The sequence below is a fragment of the Castor canadensis genome, chromosome X (assembly GCF_047511655.1).
Source record: "Castor canadensis chromosome X, mCasCan1.hap1v2, whole genome shotgun sequence".
Classification (NCBI taxonomy): domain Eukaryota; kingdom Metazoa; phylum Chordata; class Mammalia; order Rodentia; family Castoridae; genus Castor; species Castor canadensis.
The window spans coordinates 3,333,093-3,359,970 of NC_133405.1; the positions used below are offsets into that span (position 1 = coordinate 3,333,093).

At 36.1% G+C, this 26,878-nt stretch overlaps 1 protein-coding gene across 4 annotated transcripts in view; it reads left to right on the forward strand.

The window, feature by feature from the left end:
• Gabra3 (gamma-aminobutyric acid type A receptor subunit alpha3) overlaps positions 1–26,878 on the forward strand; it is a 230,236-nt gene that overhangs the window by 95,308 nt on the left and 108,050 nt on the right. For all 4 annotated transcript variants that reach the window (XM_074062404.1, XM_074062403.1, XM_074062402.1 and 1 more), the window contains one exon: positions 6,201–6,322. In XM_074062404.1, the coding sequence (XP_073918505.1) occupies positions 6,201–6,322 (122 nt within the window). The remainder of the gene's footprint in view (positions 1–6,200; positions 6,323–26,878) is intronic.

The following is a 26,878-nucleotide window of genomic DNA, read 5'->3' on the forward strand; positions in this document are numbered from 1 at the left end:
AACAAGAATGTGGGTCCACACTTGAAGATTGCAATTTAGAAACTCAGAGGATGATCTGTATTTTATCAAATGCTCCGGGTGATTCTGATGTAAGGAATCTTTGGTCAATATTTTGGGGGCACACTTTCTGTTTTCAAGAAATGAACAGTATAGTTAGGAATATGAGATTCTGGAACTTTAGAAGAGCAGACATGGAAAAAACCCATAGACAACAATTAATTGAGCTCTCATTTTGTGCATGAAGAAATTGAGGTCCAGAAGGTAAACTTATTTTCCTAAGATCTCATAGCAAATTAATAGCAGAGCCAGATCTAGAACACCACTCTTTGATTCTTGTTCCTATATTCTTAAAAAATCCTACAGAGAATTATTCAGATTTATGTAATAAATACATTTCTTACACTCCTGCTTCCTGATCCTGTATTTTAGCATCAACATATTGGAACTATATATGTGAACAAGGTTAAGTTCAGCCATCGTGAAACTATATTTTTCTGGATAAAAATGATCAAATTTCAGAAATTTCATAATGAATTGACAGGTGAGTGTCAAAGCAAGTAAGTGCCAAATGAGTCTTCCATCCATCTAGGTTTTGCAATTTGTTGAGTTAGTCAGGTTCTCAAATAATACAAATAGTACATTTCAATTAAGCTGATTTGAAGAAGATGGATTAGCAAAGACTCATCCTAAAGACATGATCTAGGTGTAGGGGAACCACAAGAAATATAGCAAGAACCTAAGGCAAGCAGCAGGCCTGACATGTAAAACAAGTTTTTGTACAAGCTATAGAGATCTTTAGCAGAGGAAACAGCTACCCTGAAGAAATCTTATAGAGATGGAGCCCAGGAATTACATGCCCAGACTTTACCCCTCTGATTTTTAGCCAAGGTGTCCAAACTCAAGTTGCACCCAGAGGCCAAAGGAGTCCTGTTAATGTAGTTTGTACATTTCAATCCTTCTAAAAAACAACAGGATGGAGAAGAGTGGAGAATGAATATGCAAAAGCGAATGAGAAGCATTGAGGACTAGGCATAGTTGGACATTTAAGAGTGCATAAGGAACTATGATTTTGGGGAGATATATACTACATTCACACTTTTTCTGCAACAAAATTACATAATGCTGGTAGCGGTGATGGTTGATGTTGTGAACCGAACAGGAAATAGTTGGGAAGTTCCTTATTTCTTTGTCAGATGCCCAGACTGATTTGGTATCCCTCTACCAAAGGTATAGTGTATTCATGTTGGGATTATTGTCTCAGTCCTCTTAATCTGAGAATAAACTGGCACTGTAGACACATAAGTATTAACTATGATTTGCAGTACGTGTGTTAGAAGTTGAATCCCTCCCCTTTCCATGCAACCACGATCAGAGTTTCAATGCATTAATACTGTCAGCATTGGATCATCAATTTTTTTAAAGAAATAAATGTGGGACCAGAGAGACTGTCAATTCCTAAGCCCACACCCTGGGCAACCAGGAATTCCTCTTCCATTAGGCTTGATGATTGACCTACCAGTTTGAATCAGTAATAAGCTGCATTACAACCACTCGACAAAGCTGAGAGGTAGAAAAGTGCTTATTGAGCTGAAACCCACCTTACTCTACTGACTACCAGTTATAAGATTCTATAACATGTTCCCATTTCCCACATGTAAAAACGTGTTTTACATGAAATTCTTGCTGCTTGCCTTAGATCTACTCCATTCTTTCTTGTCTACATGTGCTAACTTTTACTTCTTCCAACTTTTCTCCTGATATGATATGACTTTCAGACATTGCTTCAAAGTAGACACTCTCCTTTGTCCTCTAATTAGATTTTTTTAAGGTAGGGAATTGACACAGGTTCTTGCTAGGTAGCCAGTCTGGCCCTAAACTCAGTTCTCCTCCCTTAGCTTCTCCTGCTGGGATTACAGGCATGTGCCACTAGGGGACCTGGCTCCTTTTTTTTTGCAGACCAGATCTTTCTTTGTAGCCTAGACTGGCCATGAACTTGCTGTGTAGTCTAGGCTGATCTCAAACTTGGATCTCCCTGCCTCAACCTCCTGAGTGCTGAGATTATAGATATGAGCCACCATGCTTGACTTCTAATTAGATTTTTTGAAACTCAATTTGAGATTTTTTACTTATTTATAGTTTTATACTCATTTGTAGTCTATAGTGTTAGTTTAAAATTTGTATTTATGTTTCTCTATACATGAAGCACTGTTCTAAGTGGTTTATGTATCTTAATTTGTATATAATTCTTAAAATGCACCTACCTACTTGGTGATGGTATTATCTCTGCTTTACATATAAAATATGGAGGCACAGAGAAGTCAAGTAACTTCCCAAACCATACACACCTAGACAGTGTCAGAGCTAGAACTGAAACCAGAGAGTCTGGTGACAGTATCTTTGTTATTAACCACTATAGTACATTGCTTTTAGAACATGAACATTGACTTATGTATAGTAATCTCTCGAGCTCTGACTACTTATTATGTCAGCCACATGTTAGACTGTGCTAAGATGGGGGCAAGTGCCATTTTCTTACAGGACCTGGAAGAATAAGAAATATCATTTTATCCTGTCATTTTCCCTTTTGAAGTGGAAAGGTAGCATTTGTGACTCAAGACAAGGATGAACTTGGGAAGCCAAGATCAACCACACTTCATAGCTGATGATCTGACTTCTTAATTACATCATACCAGGAGGCAAGGTTTATTCAGTATTACTAATGCCAAATTTGATCACTTGGTTCAGGTGGTGACATTCAGGACTTTCCATTATAAGCATATGGGTCGCCAAGATTGAGTGAGAGGCTTTGAACTGGTGGCCAGCTCATTGCTTTGATCATAACTGTGGGTGTGTGATAAAGAGCAAATAATGATGGGATAGAAACTATTTCTAGAGATTGTAGTTTCTCCTTCCTCTGGCAGCACTGGAATTTGAACTTAGGACTTTGTACATATAAGGTAGGCACTCAACTGCTTGAGCTATATCTCCAGTCCAGTTTCTCTTTCTTTTATGTCAAAATTCTTTTCTCCACAGAGGCAATATTATAAATGGTTTTCAGGCTCGCTTATGAAAATCCACTTACCAGAAGTGAATTAGTGTTATGTTTACAATCATTCAGATAAATTATGAAAAATAGGCATGTGCAGTCTTGCTTGGGAAACTAGGTACACTTCATGGCATGTTTTAAAGGAAGAATGTACCCTGACCTCTTTGCAAAATTTGGATAATGAGCCATTTTAAGTTGGTGTAGTTCTGTTTATGTTCATATATGAAATATTATCTCTAAGTTCTATTACCTTATTATTTTATCTTTTACCACAAATACTATTAAATCTTCCTGCATGTTTTTGTGAAGCAGTACCTTCCAGTTACTAAGAAGGCATGAAGGAATTGGTCTTCATTTTACTTTAACTCAGCAAATAAACTTAATGTGAACTGGTGGGGCACATGTTGAGTGAGTGTGTCTTAAACCAAGACTTCCATAGCTTCATTACTAATATGTAAAAGCTATTTATGAAAATAACAGCTATCCATTTGAGAGAGATCATGAATTAGTTACTCTTGTTGCTGGAAAAAAATACCTGGGCAAACACTTACAGGAGGAATGATTTATTTTGGCTCACAGTTTCAAAGGTTTGAGTCCATAGTCACTTGGCTCTGTTGCTTCTGGATCCATATGTGGTGAGAGAGAACATCATATCGGAGCTATGAAGTCAATTGATGAGGTTAGCAATCCTCATTATCCAACTGCCTCTCAACAGGGCCACCAACTGGAGACCCAGCCTTCAACACATGAGCTTTTTGGAGGGGATGCTTCATATCTAAACCATAGCAGGTCATATAGGCATAGTCTAGCCCCAAATCAGTATTTTTTCTTCAAGTAGCTTCTGCAAAGACATTAGAATGTATGCTATTAGATTACAGGTGTTTCTCATTCTTTCTGCAGTATATAACTGGCATCCTTAGGGCTGCATCTTTAGTTAGATCTTTCCATTTATGGGAAAGACTAAGCTTGGAGCATGAGAACATGGGGGGTATTGGGAAATGGATAAATCTGATTGGCTATAATTTCTGGTCCAAATGTGACGTAGTGTAATTTGCAGCTGTAAAAGTATATTGGAACACATGGAATAAGGTCATGAATGCCAGGCTAAAGAGTTGGAATTTTATTTAGTGAGCCATGAAGAGTTATGGAAAGCTTGGGAGCAGTGCAGAGGCATGATCAGTCCAGTAATTTAGAATTTTCATTATTAAAAAATTCTGTTCTCCCCTAGGAGATACACATTATTAGGGAAAATGCCATCCTTTTAATGAAGTGAATTTTTCTTCTCTTCAGATCATTGTATGAACCGCATCAGCAGCTCTGCAGCTGTGTTTCCCCTCACATAAACACACTGGGATCCTTGATGGGGTTTAACTAATGCTGTTACTTCTAACATCTTGTACTTAATCTCTACATGGTCAGTGAGATTGGGTTTGTCTCATAGCCTAAAAGTGCAAAAAAGCTTCTCTTTGCATTCTCAGGAATTTGAGGAAAAACTAGGAATAACCTTCATTTACAGAGCAATTTTGTATTATCTACTTATTTCATCCAAAATCATTGTAAAATAATGTATCATTATGTCTATTTTACAGGTAAGCAAATATATCACCCAGTAAGTGTTAGAGCCAGAGCTAACACTCTAGTCATCTGACTCTAATTGTGTGAATTTACTTATTCATTTTAATGACTAGAAAAATGGTTACATTTTTCTAACTGATAGCATGTTGGTAACCTTATTTTCATTTTTAGGGGGAGGGCGACAGAACTGGGGTTTAAACTCAGGGCATTGTGCTTGCTAGGTAGGCACTCTATTGCTTGAGCTGTGCCTTAGCTCTTTTAGCTTTGGTTATTTTGGAGATACAGGTCTCACTTTTTGCCAGGCTAGCCTGGAGTGAGATCTTATTTTAGGCTTCCTTCTGTCACTGGGATGATAGGTACATGCCACCACACCCACTTTTTTTCTGTTGAGATGGGGTCTCCCAAACTTTTTGCCAGAGGTTGACATGGAATCATGATCCACTCCATCTCAGCTTCCCCCATAGCTTCAGATGACAGGTGTGTGTCACTGGGCCCAGCCTTTTCTGTTGATGTTGTGGTCTTGCCTGGGCTGCCTTTGAACTGTGATCCTCCTTATCTCAGCTTCCCAAGTAGCTAGGATTACTGGCATGAGCCACTGGGTGCCCTGCTTCAAAGTGACTTTTGCTAGGTTATCAAATAGTTTAGAGTGAGAACTATTCAAATCAAATGTTTGCATTATTTCGTAGTTCTTTGTCAGTTTTTTTCCCCCCAAAACAAGTACCTTGCTTAATGGTGGGTTTAAATATCAGTGGTAGTAAAAAATATTAGTGGGAGTACATATTAATTGTCTCTTAAGGCCCCTCTTAACTGGTATCATGTGGTTTTTTATAGCCAAATTAACTAGGTATTAGGGAGATGGGGTCCAAGGTAAGAATGGAAAATTGGGATCCAAACACATGTAGCACTATAACTTACTAAGTGGTACTAGGACCCAAGATTTCTAGTTTTTAGTCCATTACTTGATTCTACACTATACTCCTTTACTCCTGGCAACAGCCATTTTTTCACCATATCCTCCTTTTTAACCCACGGTTAGTAAAGTGTACAGTGTTCAAAAACACTTTCAGAAGACATTCAAATCAAGTAAGAGGCCACTGAGGGACACTAGAAAACCAGAAAATTTGGGTTGTAGTCTTATTTCTGCCTCTACTAGAGATATGGCTGTGGCTTCCCCATGTATAAAATGAGAGATTAGGAGCTCCCTTACGAGTAGCTTCACCATTTGATGGACCTTTACTGGTGTATGGCTGTTCTTTCTCTATATGGTGGGAATGGGGGTAGACTTAGATGCAATTCAAGGGTTTCTCCATCTCTGTTATTTTATGAACTTGTGTTTCTCTGGGATATATGAGGGGTAAGTTCTTATTAATATTTCCCCTCTTTATTTTGAGACCTGTTCATTTATACAACAAAATTTACTATGACAAATAGAAAGTGCTTGCTGTTTTGGTTTAGATATAGGGCTATTTAATTGGCCTGCTCTGTTGTTTGAAGCTTTCTTGAATTAAAATATTTAGACATATAATTGTTTCCTAGTAAGAACTACTATTTTCCTTTCCTTTTCCTTGCATCGTACCAGACTCTCTCCCAAGCATGCCCCAGATATTCCTGATGACAGCACTGACAACATCACTATCTTCACCAGAATCTTGGATCGCCTTCTGGATGGCTATGACAACCGGCTGCGACCTGGGCTTGGAGGTCAGTTATTCTTTTTAGAGTCTATGCCTGGCTGTTGTCATATAAAAAAAGAGTCATAAGGTGCCTTCAATAATGTATTGACCATAGAGATTTGTGAAAAGTTGAGTTTCTTCCCTCAGAATAATGAAATTAGCTCGAATCCTTCATTTCAGTGGGTGTTCTCACTAGTCTGGTTTTGGAAAGTTCTGGATTTTACTCAGGTAATACCTCTGGAGTATTATACCCCAATGTTTGACCAAAGCCATTTCTCGGAATAAAGTACCAATCCCTGCCCATGGATGACAGATGTGGCTGAAAGACAGCTGAAAAACGACTTTACTTTCAAAACCCTGAGCACATGTCAGTTTGACACGCTAAAGAAGAGCAATCTGCTTGTTAGGTGAGATCTCAGTTGACCAGTAGTTTAGTGTAATCAACAATATGATCACAATGAGACAAATGCGTTATAATGTGTCTTAGGTTGTGTTGAAATGACAAGTATGCAAGTGTCTGTGTTAATTTTTTTCCAAAACCATTTGAGAATTAGTTACATACATCTTGCCCCTCTATCCCTAAATTCTTCATTCCATTTTCATAGAACAAAGAAATTATTTTATAAAACAATCCAATTATAAATTCAGAAAATGTAACTTAACATAATACTCATTTCTGATTTGTAATCCATATTTGAATTTTCCTCATTAGCCCCAAAGTGTCCTTTATAGCAATTTTCCTCAATTTAGGATTCACTCCAGGATTATGCACTGTGTTTATTGTCAAGTCTCTTGACCTTACAATATGATATAGTTACTCAATGTTTCTTTTCTTTCATGATATTGATTGGATATTCCTTATTCATTTTTTGAAATAAAACCATGGGAGTTAATTGTGTATTTCTCAGTGCATTACTCAAGAAAGAGACATGGTGTGATTTTACCCCATTATTGGTAATGTTAATTTTGATGTCCACCAGGCTACTCCACTCTCCAATTATATTTTTCAACTTTTAATTAATAAGTAATTTGTGGGGAAGTACTTTGAAACTATTCTGTTCTTGTTCCAACTTGCACCCAATAGTTTTAGAAGCTACTGATTATTCTTGCATGAATAATGACAATTACAGCTGAACAATGGTGATTTTCCAAATCCCTTATTCCTCTATATTTACTAGGTATCCTTCTGTTGTAAGGAATAATATTCCTTTCTTTTTAATTAATTAGCTAATTGTCAGTATGAATGCTTTCTTTTTTAATTCAATGGTTTATACAACATTAATATCATTATTCAGTTAGATTCAATTTTTTGGTCATAATTTCCCATATTTACCTACTGTGATTCTATTAATTCTGGCTTCTGTTTTGTTTTGATATGTTCATGTAATTTTTGAGCATGTTGTTAATATACATCATAATAGTTCATTCCAGACTTAGTTTGTACTTTCTCTAATTTAGCCTTGTTGATGACCAGTCATTTTTTTCCAAGAAACAATGGCATTTTTTGTGGGAAATTGTATTTAGGACCAGTATTCTCATTGCTGTAAGGGTATCATTGTTTCTAAGACCTTTCAGTGGAAAGTACCAAACATACATATACATGTATATATATATATATATATATATATATATATATATATACATGTATATATATAAATGCACACACATATGTTATATACATACACATACCTGTATATATTCCTACATATAAAAATATGTGAATAAGTATATACATGTATGTATACATGTATATACTTGTATATGTAATGAGTTTATAATAATACTACTAATTCTAGCCCAACACAATATTTTTTTTATTATTCATTTATTCACATGTGTGTACATTGTTTGGGTTATTTCTCCCCCCTGCCCCCTGCCCCCTGCCCCCTCGCTTCCAGGCAGAACCTGTTCTGCACTTTTCTCCAGTTCCTTTGAAGAGTAGAAATAAGCAATAATAAGAAAGACATAGCATTTTTGCTAGTTGAGATAAGGACAGCTATACAGAGAGATTCCTAGCATTGCTTTCATGTACAAATGTGTTACAACCTAGGTTGATTCGATCTGTAACTGATCTTTACACTGGTTCCTGATCCCCTTCTCGTGTTGACATCTGTTGCTTTAAGGTTTCTGTATTAGTTCCTCTGGAGTGGGGACATCAAATGCTTTCATGTTTTGGGTTTTCTATCTAACCCTGTGCCTCCTGTATATGTTCTCCCCTTGTTGTGTGACCCAAGTCCTACAACATTGCTGTATTTGCCCTAGATCTAAAGACTGCATATGAGGGAGAACATATGATTCTTAGTCTTCTGAGCCTGGCTAACCTCGCTCAGAATGATGTTCTCCAGTTCCATCCATTTACTTGAGAATGATAAGATTTCTTTCTTCATGGCTGAGTAAAATTCCATTGCCAACACAATATTTTTCATTTATAAATTTACTCAATCCTATACTATACTCAAAACAGTTTTGGAATTACTACATCCATACCATTACAATGAACACATTTACTAAGTAACTAAAATGAGGGATATATTTAGTTTTTGTAGTTTTCTTTTAGAATATCTATATGACAGTTGCTTTGATATAAATAATGAATCGGAGTAATGGAGTATTGGAGGAAAGATCAGTCACAAATTAATTGCATTTATCCAGGCTGAAGATGATCACTGTGAGAAAGGACAGAATTTGGCGACTGATTAGATTATGGAGCTAGAAAAAGGGGAAGAGAAAATGATAAGTTCTAATTCTGGATTGAATCATTGGATGGTGCTGTTTTCTATAGTAAGGAAAACCAGAGGAGAAACAGTGCTGTTTGGTTTTGGTTTGACTCTTTTGCAGTTCAGATTGGGACAAGGAAGGTAAGACTAAGAGAGAAATTTATTCAGTTGTAGATATCTGAGCACCTGTGATAACATGAAGTTATAAGGACCAGATTTAGCCTTTCATCTTAAGCAACAGCTCTCCAGGCAGTAAGCAGGATAGTGACCATTAAGATAAAGGAAACAGTGGTGGAATAACGGTGTGTTTCTGCCAATCAGAGTGGAAAACTTGTAACACATGGGGCCTGAGGTAGGGCACTTGGAAAGACAGGGCCTCAGTGGTGTGGCAAAGTCATCCCAAGACTAAAAACTGCTCTAAGTCTACAAATTAAAGTTTAAAATCAAGCTTTAAAAGGACCAAACTATTGCCAAGTAACTTAACATGATCTCAGAACTAATCCCAAGGATATTTACAGCTATGCAAAAATGCCCAATATCCAAAAAATTAGAATTCATAATGGTGAATTAATGTCCAGTAAAATAATTAGTGTGCAAAGAATCAAGAAAACACAACCCCCTAAAGACAGAAAATGCAGTCAATTTTAATAGAGGTGTTAATGACACTGATGAAAAAATTAGTAGAGGAATACATTAAAATTGTTCTTGTGTGTTCATTACATATGTTCAAATGGTAGAGGAAAGCATGAACATATTGAGTAAAACAAATTAAACTTATACAGTATCTGTGATGAGAAATACACTAACAGAAGATTGAACATGAAGAAGAGTAGATGAATGAGCTTGAAGTCATAGGAAAAGTAGCAGACAAAAATGTAACACAGAGGAAACAGACCGAGAACAAAAGAAAAAGGAACAGGCCAACAGTGCACTCTGGATAGCTTTAAGTAGCCTAACATAAGAGTAGTTGGTTTATCTGAAGGGGGAAAAACAAATTTGAAGAGAAACTGGCCAAAACTATTCTGAATTTGCTGGGTGCCTGTGGCTGCTTGCAGTAATTCCAACTACTTGGGAGGGTGAGAAGCAGGAAGATCCTGTTCTATACTAGCCTAGCGGGGGTGCGGGGGGGATTCACAAGACCCTATCTCAACAGAAAAACTGAGCATGGTGGTGTCTGTCATCTCAGCTATGGTGGGAAGCATAAAACAGGAAAACTGTGGCCCAGGCCAAGTCCCTATTAGAAAAATAACCAGAGCAATAAAGCCTCGAAGCTTGGCTCAAGCAGTAGAACACCTTCTTAGCAGGTGTGAAGCTCTGAGTTCAAACACCAGTACTAACAAAATTTTTCCAAATTAGATGAAAATTATAATCTCCCCAAACCAAGAAACTCATCAAACTCTAAGGACAAGACATATGAAGAAAAATTCACCAAAAGAAATGAGCAAATTGCTTAGAACAAATGATACATAGAAAGCATTGAAAATAGATAAAGTATAACAGGTAGTGGGACAACTTCAGGAGGATGGCAGACTTGTCAGAAGATACTGCAGCAATAGCTGAAAGGACTTAAAGAACAAAATGTCAATTCAGAATTCTGTAAGCAGATACAATGCATCTTAAAAACAAAGGCAAAATAAGCACTATTTTCAAACATTTCAATATTAAAAAAAACTTACCTGCATGTCAGTACTTCAAGAGATGTTAACAAAAATGTGGCCAGATAGGAACTTGGGTCTATCTAAAGGAAGGAAGAGACACAGAAATGGGAAGTATATGGGTAAATGTAAAACTGTTTCTCATTTTCCAAATCTTTTTCAACAGTAAATGACTACCTAAAGCAAAAACAATAGCAATGTACTATGTGGTTTGTTATATATGTATAAGAAAAATGTATGTCAAAAATAGCACAAAGAAGATGAAGTGGGAATCTGTTAAAATAGTTTTGAACTACACACGAAGTCATATATTACTTGTAGATAGACTACATAAAGATGTACAATACAGAACCAAAAGAAAAATGTAATTAACAAAGCCACAAAAATAAAATGGAGTACTACAAATACTCAACCCATAGGAAGGCAGAAAAAGGGTAAAAAGTGACAGATGAAACAAACAAAACAGATGACAAGGTTGTAGGTGGAAGCCCAATCATATCTATCATGTAAATCATTTTACTATGTTCCCCATAGGCCATGAGTTAACGGCTTAGTCCCCATCCTGCGGTGCTATTGGGAGATGGTGGAGCCCAATGGTTTGTCATTAACATTAGGTCATTGGGTAGGTGTGCTCAAATTCCTTTATGTTTCTCCTTCTTTGCTTCCTGGCCCACTATGAGATGAATGCGTTGTTCTAACCTAACATGTTCCTGCCTCACACCAGGTCCCCAACAAAATGGGGCCAAATGACTATAAACTATGAACTGAAACCTGCAAGCATGTGAGCCAAAATAAATATTTCCTCCCTTTAGGTTGCCTTATCTCAGGTATTTGTTACAGTGACAGAAAGCTAATACATATCTAAACACCTGTATAAGAGGAAGAATTGGTTAGACTGGATTTTTTTTTAAAAGCAGGACCTAAAATTTCTCACTGAGAGAAATTCGCTTTAAAGATAAAGGCGTAAGTAGGTTAAAAGTAAAATGTTGAGAAAAGTTGCAGTATGTGAACACCAATCAAAAGAAGGTCAGAGTAGCTATTTTAGTGTTAGAAAATGTAGATATAAGAGCAAAGAATGTTACTGGGAGTAAGGAAGAACATTTCACAATATTAAAGGGATCAATTCATCAAGTAGACACAATAATGCTAAATATTTATGCACCCATTATCAGAGCTGATAAATAGATGAAAACTGAGAACTGAAATTACTGCTATAGATTTCCACACTGTTCTCTTAGTGATAGAGTAAGTAGCCAGGAGACGAATAGAGGCAGCAGAAAAAGAAACCACATTAACAGCCAATGTGACTTGCTTGGCATTTATTCAAAATTCCAGCTGACAACAACAGAATACATGCTCTTCAAGTGGACCTGGAACATTTACCAAGATAGAGCATATTCTGGCTCATAAAAATGAAAATGTATAAGGTGTGTTCTCTGGCTAAAATATAATTGAGTTAGAAATTAATGACAGAAGTATATTTGGATGATCTTCAAGTACTTGGAAACTAAATAATATAATTCTATGTAACATATGAGTCAAAGAAGAAATCAAAGGAAAATTTAAAACATTTTCCACTAATGAAATAAAAAACCCATGATATAAAGCAGTGCTAAGAGGAAATCTTATAGCACTAAGTGGCAATGGCCCCATAAAAAAGAACAAATAATAAATGAATTATTATCAAATATGCATTCATAATACTATCAAATAATGATAGAATATATAATATATTGATATCTAACCATTGATATCTAACTAATTTCATATTCTCTGTGTAATAATTGAATAATTATTAGACATTAAATAATACATTTAGGAATCAAAATAGATAAAATATAAAACACAAATAATAGACAAAATCAGTAAAAACAAAAGTGGTTTTAGCAGGTTAAGAAAATAAATTTCTAGCTAGAATTATCAGGAAGAAATAAAAGATAAACTACCAACATCTGAAATATACGTCACTACAGATTGCAATATATTAGATGGATAGGAAGGGAATATTTTATGCTAAGATTGTGTAAATAAATTTGACAATAAAAATTAAATAGATAAATTTCTTGAAATACACAGACTACCACAGTTCACTCAGGAATAAATAGCCCCATATTTATTTTTAAAATGGCATTTTAATGAGGAATATTCCCACAAAATATCTTCAGGTTCACATTGTCTTTGTTGGTGAACTCAAAAACAGTTGAGGAAGAAACAATAGCAAGTCTACACAAAAAAATCTTCCAGAGAATTGATGAGGAAAGAACATTTCTCAACACATTTTACTAAAATCAAAGATATTACAAGAAAAGGAAACTATAAGGCAAACACAGACAAAAGTATTATTAACAAAATTTTAGAAAATTGGATTTATAATTATTCATTACAACTAAGGAAAATTTATTCTAGGAATGCAAGGTTCATTTAACATTCAAAAAATCAGTCAACATAATGCACTATATTTATAGGTTTAAGAAAGGAAAAACATGGTCATCTCAATACATGGGGATACATCATTTGACAAAATTCAACTTCCATTCATAATGCCAACTCTCAGGAATGTAGGACAAGAAGAAAACTTCCTCCACCTGATAAAACACATCTTGGAAAGAACTTCGACTAATGATAGAATCATGACAAATTGAATATCTTAATTTTAATGATGTTAAATTAATATCCCTTCTGTAAGATCAGGGAAAAAGATAAGGATGTCAGCTAATACTACTTCTATTTTAAAATAAAATAAATTGTATTTTTATGATTTTTTTCTTGATTGTGTATATAGGAATCCATAAAAATCTACTTGAATGAAGTGACTTTAGCAAGGCTCTAGGACATATGGCCCTGTAAGAAAATTGATCGTATTTTCTGTAATGAAAGCAAATCCTTGGAAATTCCTATAAAAGAATTGCAAATAAAAATAGCTTAAAAAATATGAAATGCATATGGATAAAATTCACAGATATGCAAGACCTGTACACTAAAAATCACAAATATTGCTAAAATATTTTAAAGCAAAAGTGTACACATAAATAAAGATATATATGGTGTTCATGAATCAAAATTCAAAATTGTAAAAATATTGATTATGTTATTAATATACAGATTCAGTGAATTCCCAGTAAAATTTTAACAAGATTTTTATACAAAATACTAGACTAATTCTGAAGTGGTTAAGAAAATACAAAAGTGGTAACATAGTCAAAATAACTTTGAAAACGATGGGCAAACTTGTAAGACTTACACTACTTGATTTGAAGGCTTCTTAATGTTTCAGCAATCAAGATAGTATAATGTTGACATAAATATTACCTATGGACCAGTGAAAAGGACAAGAGGCTAGAAATATATGTGGTTAACTGACTTTCTACAAAGGATTTAATGCCAATTCAATGGTAAAATTGGTAAAGTGGTAATCCTTCAATAAATGATGCTTTTACCAATACCACAAGAAAGGTGCAAACTTATATTCTGACCCCTTCTCACTACAATATTCTTAGCTTTTGCCTGCTTTTTATACAACTTTAAGTATCTCTAAATAGTCTTTTTTCTTTTTTATTATTTATTTATGTTAAATTCACTCATAGCCAGTGCTGGTAGGTCAAGCCTGTAATCCTAGCTACTCAGGACGCAGAGATCAGGAGGATCACAGTTCAAAGACAGCCTGGGCAAATAGGTTGCGAGACCCTATCTTGAAAATACCTAACACAAAAAGTGGTGGTGGAGTGATTCAAGGTGTAGGCTCTGAGTTCAAGTTCTGGTATTGAAAAAAAAAACACTCGTAAAAATTGTACATATTGGGCTGGAGGTGTGGCTCAAATGATAGTGTGCCTGACGAGGAAGCACAAAGCCCTGAGTTTAAACCCCAATACCACCAAGAAAAAAATTGTACATATTTACAAGGCCATGTGATATTTCAATACGTATACACATTACATAATGTTCAGATTCAAGAGAAACATGTCTATGTTCTCAAATACTTATCATTTCTTTGTGTCAAAAACACTCAAAATCCTTTGTTCTAGCTTTTTGGAAATTATAGTACATAATCATATATTTATCTTGCTGTGCAACACCAGAAACTTTTTCTCCTGTTTAACTGTAGCTTAATACTGATCAAACTTTTCATGTACCTTCTTTCCCATACCTTTTCCAACCTCTGGCAACCATTATTCTACTCTCAATGTTAACTTCTATGAGATCAACTTTTAAAGATTCTATGCCTGAGTGAAATCATGCAACATTTGTCTTCTTGGCTTATTTCACTTAGGCTAATGATGTCCCATTCCATCCATGTTGTCCCCAAATGACAGGCTTTCATTTCTTTTATGGATGAATAGTATTCCATCATATATATATATACCACATTTTGTCTATCACTTGATGGAACCAGGTTAATTCCACTTCTTAGCTATTGTGAATAATGCTTTGTAGTATACTTTAGGGTCAGGTAGTGTAATACCTCTTGTTTTGTTCAGTTTGCATACAAATGCTTGGACTATTTGTGTTTTTTGGTGGTTCCATGTGAGTTTTAGGATTGTTTTTTCTAGTTCTGTGAAGAGCGTCATTAGTATTTTCATAGGGATTGTGTTGAATGTGTTGATCTTTTGGGTGCACGGACATCATAGCAATATTTATTCCCCCAATCTCCTTCTCCTTCAGTTAGATTTATTCTTAGTTATTCTATTTTTGTAGCTATTATAAATAGGTTTGTTTTCTTGATTTCTTTTTCAGATAAATCACAACTGGCATATAGCAACCTACTTATTTGTGTATGTTGATTTTTGTATCCTTCAAATTTTGTGTCCTGCAAATTCCTATCAGAACTACTAACTCTGACAGTTTTTTTGGTGTACTCTTTGATATATATATATATATATATATATATATATATATATATATATATATATATAACATGTCATCTTTCTCTTTCCTAATCACTCTGGCAAGCAGCTCCAGTACTGTATTGAATAAAAATGGTGAAAGTGGGCATTCTTAGTTTGTTCCAGATCTTAGAGAGAAAGCTTTTTCCTCCCATTCTGTATAGTATTACCCACAGGCTTGTTTTCATATGATCTTTGTTATGTTGAGGTACATTCCTTTTATTCTTAATTTGGTCAGAGTTTTTTTTTATCACGAGGTGATGTTGAATTTTGTCAAATTTTTTCTGAAAAATTCAAGTTGATAAGATCTAGGCCACTTTCAACAACTTTCAACCAAGTATTCAACAGCTAACATGAGGTTGTCCCTCAGACAAAAATGTGCCATTGTTTACATACCCCAGAACCACAGCCAGAGCTTAGATATGATCATATGCTCTTTATAAAGAAATACTTTGTCTAGATTCTATGACTGATATGTGTGGGGACTCCAAATGACCACATCACTCTGCCACTATAATGTGAAGTTTCTCTCTGTTTGTATCTCTTTAATAAGGGCATCATTCAAATCTGAATCCATCTGGAAGGGGAATTAGAAGGCATCTGTGACTAAATTGTCTCTGTAGCAAACAGATACCTTATTGAAGGTGTTTACTAGAGAATTGGGAAGCCACTTGAGATTCCTTTGAGGTATATTATTCTCTGATTCTTAAAAGTCATTTTTATATCCTTTTTTTGTTAATTACATGTTTTTTCTTTAGTGTGTTGTATGGTGAATTACACTGATGTTTAGATGTTTAAATCAGCCTTCATTCTCATGATAAATAGCACTTTTATCTTAATTACTATGCTGTATATTTATGGTGGGTTTGATATCTGGTAGTGAAAGTCCCCCAGCTTTGTTCTTTTTCACTATGGCCTTGGCTCCTTGTATTTCCAGATAAATTTTAAAACCAGTTTATCTTTAACTGAAAAATAATCTGTAGGAATTGACATTGCACTGAATATATAGGTTTGCTTGGGAAAGTTTTTGAAAATATTTCTAATTCATGAAGATCATACATTTCTTCATTTATTTTGTTCTTTAATTTCTTTCAATGTCATTTAGCATTTTTCAGTTAAGAGGTCTTGCATATTTTTCATATGTCAAAATATGTCTTCAGGTCATATTTTAATGCTATTTTTACATGTGTTATGGTTATTTAGAAATATGATTGCTTTTATATATTGCCCTTGTATCCAGAGACCTTGCACTGTCTTTGTAATTTTAGTAGCTCATCTATCATTTATTTTAGATTTTTACATACAGATTTATAGAATCTTCAATGAAAATGGAAGAACTAATAGCAGGCATACTTGCTTTCTTCCTAACTTCAGTGGAAAAAAATGATATTTCTTTGTCAACATCTCTTTCTGTCCTTATACTTGAAGACCTGCAATTGAATTTAGATCCCAACACTTTCACTCTCCGGCTTTAGGATTCCAAAGTACTAAATCTATTGTTTTATTGTTGTAACTTAGCTTCTTAGTATGCACTGGCAGGCTGTCACAAAATTAAGTGTGGCAACTGATTTTTACTTTACCAAGGAGTGCATGCAGTCTATGTATCTCTGGACAAACACCATCATCCCAGGACTGCATCACTCTAGAACATTTCAGTTGAAATTCTTATTGAATCATGAGATATTTGTGAGTTGGTTAGTAAAGCACAGAATGTTACCTCTTGAAGGAACTTCCAACTTTTTCTGGGCCAGCCTCTTTTCCAGGACAGTAATCCCCTGTTTAGCATCCCTTATTGTTATCCAGTGACTGCTTGAGTAACTGTAGCAAGAGGGGTAGTATTTCCGCTTTAAACCTTCCTAGGAATCTCTATCCATGGTTGGTCGGATTTAACTATGAAGGATTTGATTCATTTTCTTGCCCAAGCATTCCACTTTCCATGCGATGAGCCTCTGGAAGTTTGAGGGAATTTCCATTTAGTGTCTTCATGTGTTTTTCATATTATATGGTTTCAGGGCCTTTCATAATGCTGATACTGTTCTCTCAGTCAGCATTTCTCAAACTGTATTCTACTGAATGTTTATATCCTGTGAGAACTTAATGTGGTCCAATTTCAAAAATACTTTGTTTTGCTAAATTTTGGGACAACCTAACAAAGTCAAGTTGAATTTTAATGCAAGATAATATAAAGTATACAGGAAAGAGAATTAGTATGTGAAATTTTGTGATCATGAGACTTTTCCCACAAGAACACCTGCTAATTTCTCACTTGGGATACAAGCAATCCAAAGACAGGCTTGGCAAATGCTGCTCTGGAGACTATTTGCTTTATTAATATTCAACCTGAAGTGTACTCTCTAGTGCTGAACATGATGCTCTAGATATCTCACAGTCTAACAGGTTCCATTGCCTCTTCTATTTTATGTGTATACAGTTTTATTAATGTGTTCTAAAATAGGATTATGTGGTTTGATGATGACATTACCTTCTTGGCTTACTTTGTACTTTTTTGATCAACTAAAATCTACTAGCTCTTTTTCTCATGACTGTTTATTTGCTTATATCTTCATTCTTGTGTAGTACAGAATTTAGTTTTGTAGACAGAGGCAGGAATTTCTATTTGCCCTTATTAAATTTGATCCTATATGGTTTTGCTCTAATAATTTCAATCCACATAAAACTTTCTAGTTCTCCAAAATATCACATTAAGTAAAAGAAGGCAGGTACAAAAGGCCATATTATTGTTTGATTCTATTTATTATAAACTATCCAGAAGAGGTCAAAACATAAAGGAAAAGAATCACACTGATTTTTGCCAGGTACTGAGAGACAGGTAGTGGCGAGAAACTGCTTGATAGCTATATGGTTTCAGTTTGGGGAACAGAAATGTTTTGGAAGTAGATGAATGCACTAAATGCCACTGAATTGTTCACTTTGAATTGGATAGTTCTGTGTCATGTGGATTTTGCCACAATAAATCATTTAAAATAAACAGTCATAACTTTAGTTATTCCCATAGCTTTGCTTCCATCAACCACTACCAAATGGTTTAGAGTAAGATATGATTTGACATTACTCATCTTCACCCCAGCGGAATATCTTGTTTGTTAATTCTGTTTTACTTTCTCTCTCTTTCTCTCTCTCGCTCTCTCTCTCTCTCTCGCTCTCTCTCTCTCCCTCTCTCTCTGTTTCTCTCTCTCTCTCAGATCAGGGCCTTGTTTTTGCTAGACAGGCTTGCTACCACTTGAGCCACTCCACCAGCCTGCCAGTAAGCTAATTTTAGACAGGGACTATGTCCTTCTGATTTCTTTCTTCCTCTTCAGTGCCTAGCACAGAACCTTGACCATAGAAAAGGTGTAGGAAACACTGAATGGGAAATAATGCAGAGGTTCTCTTTTTTATACCACAGGACTTTCTTTCTGTGCTTTCTTTTCTTCTTGTTCTTATTATCTTGATTTGACATGAAGCTCTTTTGATGATAACTCTTTTTTTTGCCTCTGTCGTATCACTACCTCATTCTCCTCACTTAAAGAAAGTTGCAAATACACTTGTGCCTATCCCCTCATTGCTTTTCATCTTGTACATGTCATCATTTTATTGTCTGAAATATGGGCTGACACATATGTTTCAGCTCATATGGCAGCGAGCACACTGGATTTTGACCTGTTCCTGTTCACTATGCTCCAGTTCCTTCAAGAGCTTAGGAAGCCCCAACTATCAATATCTGTATAAAATGTTGATCTTTCATGGCTTTTGTCCTACCTCCTATTTATACTAGGGTTTCTCATCTAACTATCATTCTTTGGCCTCATGCTTGGCTCTGCTGTTTTCTTTCTCTTTTTGAGTCATTCATCTTTCTTTGCCTTTGCTTTGAGAGACTGAGCATTCATCATAGGGATTTCTCTATGGTTTGATCTGGTATCAATACCATCAGCAATTTAGAAGCCTAGCTATGGCTTCATTCAGACTATGTTTTTAGCTTGTCATACTCTCACAACACTCCTCCATTCAAGATTATTTTCTTTCTTCAAAACTTATTTCCACCATGAGCTCATCCAGCATAGGCTGGAAAATATTACTTTATAGTGTTACTTAACTCATTCTAGCAGAGTAACCTAAGAAAGTCACTTGACCTCTCTGAGCTTCCATGTTCTTCCTTTGACTACAAAAATGGGGATAACCAGCATTCCTTTCAGCTGCTCAAGAAACTTGACTCTTCTTTCAAGTTCAATCTACTAACAAATTCTATTGACACTACCATCAAAACATCTCAAAATCTGACCATTCCCCATCATTTTTATTGCTACCAACTTAGTCTGCAACCATCCCACCTGAATTATTGCATGAGCTTTTTCATACCCAGATGGCTTCTCAGTGAGGCATTTTTTGATGAGTGATCCTGTTTAAAAATTTTAACCTAATCTCAGCTTCATTCTTCTCCCTTAAACATATTATATTCCAACAATTTATTTATATATGGTCTGCTTTTCCTCCACTTGAATTTATGCAAGTAGAAAGTGAGGATTTTTGACTGACTGTTAAATTTCCTAAGACTACCCAGCCCAAAATAAGTTCTCAATATTTGTTAAATAAATGCTTACCCTACAGATTTATTGTCACAGTCAAGTGAAATAATATAGTTGAGAATGCTTCACAAAATTAAGCAATATAAATGTAAGCTATCATTTCCCTCAGTTATAGTTGATCATTGTCTTTCCAAAGCTCACTTTTGTGTTGCTAGAGTATTTATACCACTTATTTCTTTGTTTTGGGGGAGGTTGTTTAGGTGCCTGTATAATGGTTTTTTTCTGTCTTTAGAAAAAATGAGGACCCAGTATCTCAAACTCAAGCTTGAGTTCTTAGTGTCTGATCTGGGTGGAGAATGACTAAAGTGTAGGCTTCAGACTGTGGAAACAAGAATAATCTAAAAGCAAATGCTCAGGAGAGAAATTGGAAGTGAAAGCTCGACAGTTCAACTGGTGCAGATTATGAAGAAAATGAGGAACCAGTTACCAAGCAACAATATGGAACCCATAAGAGCAGAGCAAGAAAAGTAGATTAGTTGAATTTGAAAAGAAGAAGGAGCATAAGGTGGAAGCAGGAGAGTTTCCTGAGGTATTATCACAAAGCCATACAAATGTACTATATATAACCTTTGGCTCAACTTGTGAATACTACTGACAGTTCTGAGCTAATTCAGATATCATACCTCTGTGATACCATTGCCATTGTTTTCCTGGGTAAACAAACTGGAAGGCTTGAACAGTCTTGGGAGCATTTTGAAGGTGGGAGAATTAGTTTCATGATGGCCTTTTGGGACATATACCACCATATCACTGCTGGCCAAGCCATTGTGTATTCAACATATGCAAAATATACCACATTTTAATGGATTATACAGTTACTCCATGAAGAAGGAATAGGATTTAAAAGAAATCAGTAAAAGAGAGAGGATACCTACAAGACAGTGCCATAGTCAGCAAACAACTCAATTCATGATTACTGTTATCTTTAAGGGTACAGGGGAATTAATGGGCATGAAGGGTTGAGCACCATGCACAATTTTTTTTATTCTTTTATTCCTATGTGCATACAATGTTTGGGTCATTTCTCCCCCTTTCCCCCACCCTCTCCCTTTTCCCTGCCCCCTCCCTCTCCCTCCCTACCCCCTTGCTACCAGGCAGAAACTGTTTTGCCCTTATCTCTAATTTTGTTGAAGAGAGAGTATAAGCAATAGTAGGAAGGGCCAAGGGATTTTGCTAGTTGAGATAAGGATAGCTATACAGGAAGTTGACTCGCATTGATTTCCTATACATGTGTGTTACATTCTAAATTAATTCTTCTCGAACTAACCTTTTCTCTAGTTCCTGGTCCCCTTCTCTTATTGGCCTCTGTTGCTTTAAAGTTTCTGTATTAGTTCCTTTGCATTGAGGACATCAAATGCTATCTTGTTTTTTGGGGGTTTCTTGCCTATCCTCATGACTCCCTTGTGCATGCACAGATTTTAGGTGAGAATTCATATATATTGCAAGAAGGATAGTGTGTTTTCTTGTCCTCTCATAAGGTCCTGTACTGGCTAACATATTCCTAATCCCAAACCTTGGTACACCAGATGTATTGCAATCCTTCTGGATAACCTGTTTTGCTCAGGAATGACCAGCCACCATCATATCACTTGTAGTAGTCATTTTTAGGAAATAGTGAAGGTGGAAGCTAATGTTTTCTTGGAAGGAAACATTCTGTCTGGAGGATGATAGCAAGGTTTTCTATGAGAGTTATTAAGTGGCAAGATAAATGAGTCAGTGGCAATATCTTGGAGCTATAGCAGTGTAGAGATTCTTCGAGATCTTAGTTGATATGTTCAAAACCCAGAGAGGAGTATGGACAGAAATGAGATAGTTTGCTTGTACATGAATGTGGAAGAGGAGACAAACAGAATTACAGTAGCAATGAATTGGGTGAGATTTATGATTTGGAGTTATTGAAAGTCCCCAAGAGTCATATTCATTATTATAAATGAGATGAGTTGACTCACTAGAGTAGTGCAGTGGAATATTTAGACATAGACTTCATTTTTCAAAATGCACGATGTTTCTAACATTCTGTGCCTCCAAGTACCATCCCTTAGAGAGACCCAAATACCTAGGAGATTCCACTGTGCATTAACATACCTTCTATGCATGCTTGACAACTTTAAGCAAGCACGTAGGGTTAGACAACCATAAAATTTTCTTTGTCTAAATCATGTTTTTTTCTAATCATTTTCAAGTTTCCAGGAGTATTAATAAGGGAGGTTATCAGTGGAGAAAAGGGAAAATTGAACTATGCATTAACAGTATTGGTCAAACCCAAAAATTTCTAACTGACTGGGGATGGAAATGTCTCATTTTAGAGTTACAGACTCTTTGTTCAACATCACACAGATGCTGTGGCAGAGAAGGAAAAATGTGTCAGAAATCCCACTTCTGAGCCAATAGTTATGTATTTCTGTGCTTGGCCCAGAGAAGATGCTGACATAGCAGTAAAAATAACCCGAATAAGGTTTTAAAGAGATTTGGAATTTGAGACAACAAACTAGAGGCTGCCCAAGTAACTATTATATCACATTCAAGAGTTTATCATGGCTGAAAAATATCTGGAGTATAATGTAGATTGTAGTAGGCATACTTCTGTTTTGCTTTTGCTTTTTGGTGATACTGGGGTTTGATTTTTGGTGGTACTGGGGTTTGAATTCAAGCAAGATAGGAACTCTACTACCTGCATCCCATATTTCTCTTGATGATCTATTTGAAAGACTGCCTTCCAATTTCACTTCTCTTATATATAAGATGGTAAGTGCACAGAGGTCCAATTTGGTCAAAAATAGTATACTATGAAGTTGTTCAGAAAGATGAGATCAGAGAATTGTTAGCAGAAGTGGAGTCAACTGAACATTAAGCATGAGGATTCTTATCAGGAAGGTGGAAGGATATTAAACCCTGGGCCATAAGTAGGGATTAAATAATTGGAGAGGCCCTCAGCTTCAAGAGTGTCGTCTATGTGCTAGGCAGGAAGTTGAGCCTCAGATACCAAAACTACTGTTCATTTCTACTGGTGATGGGGATGAGGAAGTGAGATGTGAGAGAAGGCAGGAAGCAGGTTCTCTGTTTCAAATTTCATAAGACCTCTTCTTTAATGATAAATTGGTTGGAAATCCTTTGTAGTGGGATAGCAGGCTGAGCCAGCCTATTACTGGAAGAAAAAATGTTGGCAGCAGAAGCCCAAAGTATGCTAGAGTAGTATTGTTCTTGCAGAACCTGGCACCAGGAAAGGCCACCACAGAGAACTATAGACATCTAAAGACATATAATATCATTGTGTTAGACATTTTTCATTTTGGTGACAAAATATCTGAGCAAGTAAACTTAAAGGAGAAAAGATTTATTTTGGTTCACAGTTTCATAAGTTTTAGTCCATGGTCAGCTGGATCCATTGCTTTAAAGCCTGTGGCAAGACAGAAACATCATGGTAGAAGGACATGGTAGAGGAAAGCTAATGCTCTCATGATGACCAGGAAGCAGAGAGAGCAAGAAAAATGGTCTATGGTCAACATATGCATGCCCCCAGTGACCCATTTCCTTCAGTTTGGCCCCATCTCCTAGTAGTCCATTTAGCTATGAAGTTAGCACCCTCATGATCCAGCACCTCTCAGTAGTGCCACCAGTTGGGGGCCAAACCTTCAACTCATGAGTGTTTTAAGGGGAACCTTTATAAACAAACCATAATAGGATTCTTCCCAACATTCTTATTGTTTTTTTTTTTTTGGTCATCCCTCATTCCTTAATGGGTATATCGGCAATGGCTACTAGGGAGGTACTGTAAGTGGGGAGCAGGTTTAGTTAATGAGTCTATCATTGATTTGACTTGAGTAAGAACTTCATACTTAAGATCTTATACTATATGTGCAACTGGTATGGAAAATACCCTTTCAATATAATGGTATCATCAACTGGTGGGTCTGGTCAGGTAGCAAGGATGTCCTAGTGTCCTTGGTTGTTACCAGGTCAATGAGCTTCTCCTCATGCTTTTGACCTCATGATTCTCCGTTTTCCAGGACTCATTTCAGTTGGTCAAGAAGCTTGAGTCTGATTGTTCCATGTTCCCTGATGGAATTTTAAACAGTAACAATGACCATATCCCTAGATAGGGGTGCCAACCATTTGCTTAACCTTTCTTTAAAACCTAGGAATGGGTCTCAGCTGACTACCCACCTGTCTAAAAGAAAGATACCGCTGTACCTTCTCAAAACTTAAGCAGAAGCACTATGAAGATAGTCAGACTTGTTCTTCTGTGAACGCAGAGATCAATTGCTCCAGACACAAATAAATGTAAAAGGGGAAAATTTGATCTGGATATCACCAAAACCTTTCTCAGGAAGGTATAGTAGCAGAAATAACAAAAGATAACAGTGGTACTGATGATATATATTGGGATCAAATCTCTAATTTCAGCTCCAGCAATAAGCCCTGATCATTTCCAGCTGAAGTATGGTCAAGGCAAGGCTAAGGATGGAGGTATTAATAATAACATGGCCTTAACGACCTCAGAAAACTTACAGCTATCACCTGGGTTGAGAAAAAACTGAGGGGACCTTGTGAATAGTTTGCAGAAAATGGTGCTAAGCAATACCAGATTCAAGAGTCAAGCAGTACGATATAGGAAGGCTGGGCATAAAGGTAAGAGAGTAGTTATAAGGCAATAGGGTACAGAGCAAACTCATCAAACAGAGCTAACTGGTATATATTTTGAGGCATTGGGAACTAAGATGTTGTTAATATCTTAGAGAACTAATTCATCCTTTGTAAATATGTGTGATTCTGGGGATGGAGTCCAGGGTCTGGCACATGGTGCTTTAACCATTGAGCTATAACACTGGCTCTTTGTTTTTTGAGACAGGGTTTCACTATGTAGCTCAGGCTAGCCTTGAACTCACTCTGTAGCCCAGGCTAGTTTGAACTCTTGATACTTTTGCCTTCTCCTCCTAAGTGCTAAGTGTACAGGCATGTACCACCACACCTGGATGAGAACTAACTATTAAACTTTGCTGATTATCAACATCATCTAGAAGGCGTTTAGAAACCATGTGTATACATTGTTTGGGCCATCTCTTCCCTCTGCCCCTGTCCCCTCCCTCTTCCCCCGACCCCCCTGCTTCCAGGCAGAGCCTGTTCTGCCCTTTTGTCCAATTTTGTTGAAGAGTAGACATAAGCAATAATAAGAAAGACATAGTGTTTTTGCTAGTTTGAGATAAGGATATCTATACAGAGAGATTCCTAACATTGCTTCCATGCACAAGTGTATTGCAACCCAAATTGGTTCATCTCTACCAGACCTCTTCACTACTTCCTGGTCTCCTTCCCATAGTGGCCTCTGTCAGTTTAAGGTTACTATATTAGCTCCTCTACAGTGGGCACATCAAAGAAACCTATATTCTTGAGCTACATACAGATCGCCAAATCAGAATTTCTGGGAATAAGGCCTTCAATCCATTTTTTAAAAATTATCCTTCCCTGGAAATTTTGACCCTCTGCCCTAAAAATGGCCATTATTTCTAATGAATCCAAAGGAGATGGATAATTTTCCTTGCACCACATATTTTGAAAATTTTACAGAAGATGCTAAGATAGGTACAGGAAAATTCTATACTGGATGTGATAGTGTTGGTAATAACTAGCGTTTGAGTGGCACTTTACAGTTAAGGTGTCTTTTCACATCCAGCGACTCTTACCTAATTTAATTTTTCATAATAGGCCTGCAAAGGCAGATATTAATATCCCCATTACGCAGAGATAGAAACTATGACTAAAAAGATTAAGGGAACTTAGCCGATAAATAGTAGAGCCAGGACTCAAACTCAAGTTTCTTTGCATCTCTTCTGTAAAATACAAGTAAAGAAAGAGGAAAGAAGAGACATGAGTAAACAGTTTACTGTCACAGAACATCCCAGTCTGCCAATGTCTGAATATCAAGGGTTGAGAGTGGTGATATGTTTTCTAACAAAGGGTACTGAAATGGAACTTAAATCTATTTTAAGCTATTTCAAAGCTGGAGCAGGCAAGAATGGGGCATCATAGGTACATGTCAACTTAGAAGATGGCTCCTCATGAAAAAATTAAAACAGCAGGTACTGACTAATATACATATATATGACATATATATGTCATATATATATGAGAAAATATGAGAATGTTCTGGTTTAACACTGAGGTTAAGGAAGGACAGCTTGGTAGACAATGAATTTGGAAGATAAAATTCTTCCTGGCAGTGTCAAAGCAATAGAAAAACTGTAGCAATGACAAAGGAGGGAAAAACTATACTTTTGAGTTGAAAAGTGGATATGTCTAGGTAAAAAACAAAAGCAAAACAAAACAAAAAAACCTGTGTTCTTCTCAGTGCATGTAGGCCCACCACATTAACTCATTCCATGACAAAAACAATGAGACCACCTCTCACTTGCAGCTCATTAACCTGCATTGATATTGATTGCAAAGTAGTCTGCTGGAGATTTTGGAAGTAAACAGGGAGAATACTATTTGCTGAAAGATACCTATGACTGCCATTCAGTCTAAACAGAATGCCATTTCAGACACTGAATGGATATTCTTGTTCATGTCTCTTTGTGCACATGTACAAGGGTGTGTTAAATACAGACCTGTCAATGGAACAGCAGAGTTAACAGATATATGCTTCTAAGCTTTAGTAGATATTTCCCATTTGCTCTCCAACATGGTTACACTAGTTTTGAAATCTTCCATCAGTGTTTCACTTCCTTACCAATACTGGCATTATCATGCAT